Source organism: Mandrillus leucophaeus, unplaced genomic scaffold (assembly GCF_000951045.1).
Source record: "Mandrillus leucophaeus isolate KB7577 unplaced genomic scaffold, Mleu.le_1.0 Scaffold3, whole genome shotgun sequence".
NCBI lineage: Eukaryota > Metazoa > Chordata > Mammalia > Primates > Cercopithecidae > Mandrillus > Mandrillus leucophaeus.
This window is the reverse complement of record NW_012103142.1, coordinates 218361-225712: the sequence shown is the minus strand read 5'-3', so window position 1 is coordinate 225712 and position 7352 is coordinate 218361. Positions and strand designations below refer to the sequence as shown.

The window sequence follows — 7352 nt, the reverse complement described above, 5'->3', positions numbered from 1 at the left end:
CACACAAAACCGCGGAGAGAACGAGGGTTCGCGGCTCCACCCAGCAGAGGAGGAGCCCTGGATTCCAATGCCCCTCAAAGGTCCGGCGACCTCTCCCGGGCTGGAGAGTCCACAGCCTCAGCAAACACCTTTGCATAGCCAAGTCCCCAAGGTTCCAACGACCCGTGTCCACTGCACATCCTCTATGCCCTTTACACATTCCATGTTTCCCTGAAGACCCTAAATGTTCACCCCCTATCAACTTTCACTAAGCCCTCCCCCCAAATACATATGCCCCTGGAACCCCTCCCAGCCCCTAGTGAACCCCAATACAGCAACCTCCACGTGCCACCTCAACTCCAAACACACACGGTGTCCCCACCCAAAACACACGGGAGACCCCCGCCAGAGACCCCTAGACCCTGAGGACTCAGGATAAGGAGAAGAAAGATGGGGAATAAGTGGGCAGATCTGCCAACCACAGGACACATGATAAACATGCTCTGTGAGCATGTGACCATTCTGGCCTGGAAACGCAGGTATACACACGTGCACACAAACACACACATCTTCCCCAGACACGAACATGACATACACACATATACATACACACACAGATGTGACAGACATCACACACATTCTCTGTATACACTCCACCACCACCTGACTTTGCCTTACAGAGATGTGCTACCCACACACCCCCATGGTATGGGGTTTCCATGACAATGACACACATCCCTGACCACCCACCCAGCCACCCACCCAAGGTCCCCAAACCGGCCCACAAGGCTAGTAGGGCCTGGACCGATCAGAAGGCTGGAAGGAGCCAACGGATGGGGACAGGTCACCGGCTCTCTAAGGGAAAGAAACTGGTAGCCTGAATTCCTGAGGGGAGGGGGAGCTGGTGGGAAAAAGGGGTCACCCGGGGGTTGGAAGAATGGGGAACCTGGATCTCTGGGTCCGGGAAGGGAAATGCAGTGGAAGGGGGCAGTGACGAGGGGGTTTCCGGGGGCTGAGGGCGTCTCTCTGCACCTTGGCTGCAGATCTCTGTTCTCTGCCTTCATCTCCCCTCACTGTTCCCATGGAAACCTTTTAAGCGAACTTCTCAGGAAGACAAAAATCTTTTTTTAAATGACTAAAGAGGGGGTTGGGGGGGGCAGAAAGGGGGAGGGAGGGGAAGAGACAGATGGAGAGAGGGAGAGAGTTGGAGAGACAGACCGAGCAGATAGCTCTACAGACAGAAAGGAGATGAGATGGGAGTCTGATGGACTTTCGCCGGGAGCAGAGGGGAGGGACGGGGTAATCAAGAGGGGTACAGAAAATAAGAGAAATCAGGGAGGAAAGAGAAAGGGGGTGATACAACTGCAGAAAATAGAAGCAGCTGATGAGAGAAGAAAAAAAGGGGGCAAGAAAAGGAGACCTCAAGGACTGAAAGTCCGGAAGAAGAATCAGGAGCATAGGGGTGGGGCAGAGGTCTGGGGGGAGGGCAGGAACTAGGTCATTCTTTCCAAGATCCCAGACCAGGGGCTGGGAGGGGCAGGGGCAGGAACACATGGACTGGAAGCTAAAGATCTAAGGAGACTATTTTTACAAGCACCAGGAAAATAGTCAAACTTCATTGCTGGAGAGGAGAAAGGGAGCGAAGCCGAGCGAGGACCTACAGGGGCCTCTCACCCACAGCCCCTGTCCCGCTCCACCTTCCAGAGGAGGGCGCCATCTCCCCTCGGGAAGCGAGACTTTGTCTCCACCTTCTCCCGCCCCCGGCCAGCTCCCGCAGCTCCCCGACGCCCCCGCCCCGCCAGCCCCGTCCACCTTCAGCCCTCTCCCCTCGCCTGTCCGGGGCATGAGAGCCTGCTCGGCCGCCGTACCATGCTCGCCGTGGGGCCGCCCCTCCACCGGCACGGAGACTGTGCGTCTCAGCAGTTTGTTGCGACTGGACTCGCTCCTCCGGTCCCGGATCAGTAGCGGGTGTATCTAGGGGAGGTGGGGGTGTCTCAGACCTCCCTGGCCCACGCCGCCCTTCCCCTCCCTCTACCCCCCTCCGCCCCCTCCCAGGAAGGGCGGGCCTCCCTTTCCCCCCTCAGCCTGCCCACCTTCTGCCCCGGCCCCTCCACACTTGGTGACTGGATCTCTCCCTTCTCTCCCCCAGTCTCTCTCTCTCATTCCTTCCCGTCCCACCCTCTTTTCTCCCTCCATTTGTCTTCAAACAGCTTCCTGAGAATTCTCCCAAACCCTACTCAGCTCTTCTGCAACTCCTCAGAAGTTAGCTACTTCCTGAATCCAGTTTTCCCTTGACCTTCAGTTCCTCCATTCTCCCTGCTTTCCTCCCAACCTCCCACCTCCCTTACCCCCTTCTCTCCCTCCGAGCCTGTCACGGGGGTAGCAGAAGCTGCATTTATAATCAGGATCCACAGCTTGTCTCCCTCCCACGGCCCGGCTTGCGGCCAGACTGGGACCCAACCTCCCCTCCCCCCAGAGGGCCTGGTCACCTTCCCCCACCTTTCATCTCCTTCCATCACCCGACCCAACATTTCTCAGTTCCCTTCTTCCCCTCAGCTATCACCTTTCCCTAAGCTTCACACCCCACTCCCCCTGTCCACCTCCATCCCTACCTCCATACACCTCCACCCCTGCAGTCTCCTCCACCTTTACCAAGAGCCACAGGAACAGACCCCTCACTATCTCCCAGCCCCAGTTCCACCACCCATCCAATTGCAACTCCCTGTGTCTGTCCAGGCTGCTCATTTTCCCAGTTCCATCTACTCCCCCTCCCACACACATGCCCTTCCTACTCCAGACCGGCCATTCCAATTGCCCCTCAGCTTGCTGGCCACTGGTCCCTTCAATCTGTCCCTATCTCTGTCATTCCTTCATTACCCCAATCCATGGTCTTCCCTCTTCATCCCTATAACAGTACCCACTCTTGGTTCCAGTTTCTCCCATTTCTCCCACGGACTCCAAACCTTCATCAAGGGGTTTGACCACAGTCACTCAAATCTCTCCCAATGGTGTCCAAAACTTAGACTCCCCAAACCACCTTCCCTTTCAAAGTCACCATATCCTCTCCTTAACACCTCTAGTTTACTCTGTGGCCTGGAAGCTGTCTACCCAGCCATCTCTCCACACTCTCACCTGCCCCCACAGGTCCCTTGACACTGTAGTTAGCCCTGACTCGAATTCTAACCCTTCCTCATCACACCATTCCCAACAACTTTCAGGGCCCATTTCTCATCACATTTGGTTTTCCAGGCTACCCTACCATTCTTTAAAGCTTGTCCCCCAAATCACCCCCATTCCCTGACTCACACTTATGGGGTATCCTTCCAGTTTTCATCCTCTATTTCCTCCGATGGACACTCCTACTGACCCAGCTCCCAAATCAGAACCCACACTCCCCTGGCTCTCAGATCTCCATACCTGGCCACCACCTTCCATAAGAGGCCTCTGTCCATTTCATCTCCTTTACTCTGGCTAGTCCCTGCCCCTACTCCACTCCTACTCCTTTAGATAACTCCACATACTCCCAGTTCCCCTCCCTTATATTCCTTCCTGATGTCCAACCATTCCCTTGCAGAATCCCTCTCAGTGTCTCTCTAAACCTTGATCTCAGTCACCCTCCCAGTCTTCACCCCCATCATGCCAAGATCCACTGACCTCAGTCTTCTCTCCTATTACCCTTCAGCTACCGAAAACCTCCTCTATCCCCTGCCTTTTCTCTGGGTCCTGCAATTTCTCCTCCTTGCACTCTGCCCCCTGATGGAGAAAGGACTGGGAGTCTTGCTCAGTGGGCAAAGCAGAGGGCTTTCCATGTCTTCACCCTTTCTCCAAACCTTTCAGTTCCCCTTCCCCATTCTAACCTATCCTACAATATGGACAGTATGAAAACAGGAGCCTCCCCACCCCAAAATCTTCAGACACATCTCCTCCCCAACACAGTTCATAACCCTCAAAGACTCCCTTCCCAAAGTGAGAGGATGACTACCCCTCTTGTCACACTCCAACCCAAGTCTCAGTGGCCACCCTCCTGCCATTTGCAAATGCTTCTTCTTTGTCTGCCTTCTTTGTGTCTCTCTCCCCTTCAGTAATGAGGATTCTCCCCATTCTCCCACATGCCTTTCCCCAGCCTTCTCACCCCACTCACCTCATCCTCATCCAGCATGAGCAGCTGGTTCCCCGAGATGATGCAGAACCGAGGGTTCCAACCAGGACGATCATACGGGGAATGAACATATTGGGTTCGGTGCATAGAGGGTCCCCGTACATCTGGGAGACAGAGATACACAGAAACAGTAAGGGAGGCTCTATGTATTTGGAAGCAGAGGCCTAAAATGGCAAGAAGAGAGTCCACAAAGTGAGAAGGGGACCCCACCAGCCTTCAGGAGATCACAGTTGAAAGTGAGGCACCTGGCAACTCTAAAGGAACACAAGACAAGCGTTTATACATAGGGGAAAAGAGGAGAGGATCACATCACAGAAGGCTCTGGAGACTTGGGGGAAGAAATGCAGAGGTTCAGGGACGGGAATTATATGACAGAGAAGGTACACGTTTGGGGACAGAGAAAGAAGAAGGAGCTCTCCATCTACTTCAGGAAAATAAGGTGGAGATGCCACAAAATTGGCAGGAGAAAAACAGAGAAGTTGGTGTCAGATATCTGGGTAGAGGAAGGCATCCAAATAGCTGCAGAAGACAAGGACTTGGAAGGTGGCACCATCCCTCTATAAAAGAGTATGAGGAAAGCTACACAGCTGTGGGAAAGAAGGATGGGGTGTGTGTGTAGGAACACTGGGATCATGAGATTCAGAGGGCTAAATATCTAGAAAAGAGGAAGTCAGGGAGCTTACCTGTTCACAGAGTCAGAGACATGAGAGGGCCTCCCCTCCCAACTCTCCCTCCTCTGTGCCCTCCTCCCCTAGTTCAACCCTGTTCATCCTTTAGGGAAAGTTCTGGTTCTTCTGGTGTTAAGGAGAAGATGGCTTTTGTCGGCATCTGGTTGTGGAGGGGCCAGGGCAGAATGTGAGAAATATGCCCTTGTTTGGACGAGTGGAGACCAAATTTATCTCTTCCCCCGTTCAGTGCCCAGAGATTCAACACTGCCCCCACCACCTCACCCCACCTAGTCTCAATGGACAGGATGGAAGCCACTCCATAGGTTAGGAGCCTTCCCAAGGCACAGTGAAGAGCCTGAGGAAGAAAGAGGTCAGGGGGAAAGAATGGAATATCCAGGCCTGGTGACATAGAGGGGCCTCCAAAGACGGGAGCTGGAGATGGGAACAAAACTTTCAGAAGAGAGAATAGTAGACCAAGTGTCACCCATGGCTGAGATGATCCCACGGTCCTCCTTCCCCAATTCTGTTGTTCTTGCCATACCGCTTTTCCTGCAAACTGCCTCTCCTTTAAACCCCAATGCCACACAGGGCCTATTGAAGTAAGAGAGATGTCACATTGGTGACAGCAAAGAGAAATCAGCTTAAGGTATCAGATTTTAGATGGAAAAAAAGATCAAACTCTGTCACTTTTATGGGATAACCATGAGTATACTGCAGGAGAACTGGTCTTTGAGCTTCATTCCAACAGAATGCACTGAGTAGCAGAGTTTTGCAAATTCAGCCCTTTTCTGTCTATAAATATATCTCTCAAATTTACCCAGCCTCCAGATCACAGTGAGCGATGAATGTCCACCTCAGAATGTCCACCATCTAGAAACCACAATACTTTGAAACTCTATCTCAACCCATTTCCAGAGACTAACTAATGTTCTCTAGACACAAAGATCACCAATACCTAGCCTCTGAAACTACAGACATTGCTGGCAACATGCCCACCGCACTTAGACATTTGGTATACTCAGAAGAGAAATCTGTTGATACACATAAGCATCTTGGGAAAGGGCTGGTTCAGGCTGCAGCCAAGGGAGGCAGGTTAGACTTCAGAGGGCATCTTTCTCCTGGCAGCAGGGAACTTAGGAACAACTCTAGAAACACACACACACACACACACACACACACTGTCTGGACTTGGTGAAGAATGATTCTGGGAGGCAGATGCAAGAGGCAGAGGAACATGACTGAGAAAGGGAAAATTTTTACTAGCATGAGAAATCTCTTAAGGGCTGAGATGGGGATCCCTTGTTCTAATCATCAAAACCTGTGTCTTTGTAACCCAAATCTCCAACACCCCAATAAGTAGAGGAGACAAGAAAAGAGAAATGATAATAAGAGTTGAGGTATTAAGGGAAAGTGGGTAGGCACAGACTTGTGGTGACAAGGAATGGTCTGGGGGACAAATAATAGGAGTAGATATAAAAGAAAAGGAGGCAGAAATGATGGTAAATGCCTAGGGGCAAGGGAATACACCTGAAGGGCTCGACTGGACGTGTCAGAGCAAAGGAGGCAGACCTAATGCGGGGGCTATGACAAGGGGTCAAGACAGACTAGTAGAGAAGCGATAGAGATATAAGGGGGCGACCACATAGAAAAGAGATAGAGAGAGGCAATGGACACCAGAGAGGGGACTGATATAGGGGAAGGACAGAAGGGGGAATCATATAAGGAACGGACACCATATGGGGGGAAAGATATAGGTGATGGACAGCAGAGGAGGGAGGGGGAATGGAAATAAGGATTGGAGGGGTGGGGGAAGGGGGTAAAAGTGATGAAGTGAAGATAGCATTAAGACCCCAGAGGTTACGTTTCACTGGTCAAGAGCCTTTAAGAGGGTCAGAGGCTGGGGCAGGATCCTAACCTGTCCCCTACTCCCATCACTTAATTTTACTTATATTGCCACCCCACCAAGCACACATAATTTGGCCCTCCCCCTGCCCTGGTCTCCCCTCCCCCACCATTCCATCTCTCCTCTCTTCCCTCCATCTGGACCCTCCATCCCCCCACCCCCCACTGCCTCCCTCTCTCTCCATCTGGCCCCTTCTCTCCCTCCATCCTCCTCTTTTTCCACCCCTTACCATACTCTGAGTCCCCCACCAAATTCTCCCCCCACATCTTCTTGGCTTCTCTTTTCACCCCTATGTTTTCATTTCTCCCTCCTAGCCCCTCTTCCAAGACTCTGTCCCTCTATTTCCTTGATGTTTTCCTCATCACTCAGCTCCCACCCCCAAATTATTTCTGCAGCTTTTTCCCCAACCCAATCCTTCTACCTTCCCACCCCTTTCTGGCGCTTTCTTTCCCCTTCATCATTTTCCCTTCAGCCCCCTTTCAAGGCCCATTTCCTGGCCCCTCCGTCCCTTATCTACCCCTATCCCTCTGGCCTCCAATCCCTCCTTCCCGGTTGCTCCCACCCCTGCCTTCCCGGTCCTCCCCTCTCTCTCCATTTCAGCCGCTCCCCTCCCTTGGCCCCGACTCTCCCCCGCCCCCTGCCC

At 52.6% G+C, this 7352-nt stretch overlaps 1 protein-coding gene across 2 annotated transcripts in view; it reads right to left on the bottom strand.

Moving 5' to 3' along the window:
- SYNGAP1 (synaptic Ras GTPase activating protein 1) overlaps positions 1–4238 on the bottom strand; it is a 28452-nt gene extending 24214 nt beyond the window's left edge. For both annotated transcript variants that reach the window (XM_011986475.1, XM_011986474.1), the window contains exons 1-2: positions 4121–4238; positions 1848–1953 (exon numbers count right to left, since the gene is read on the bottom strand). In XM_011986475.1, the coding sequence (XP_011841865.1) occupies positions 1848–1953; positions 4121–4225 (211 nt within the window). In that variant the 5' untranslated portion in view covers positions 4226–4238. The remainder of the gene's footprint in view (positions 1–1847; positions 1954–4120) is intronic.
- Between the last annotated feature and the right edge of the window lie 3114 nt (positions 4239–7352).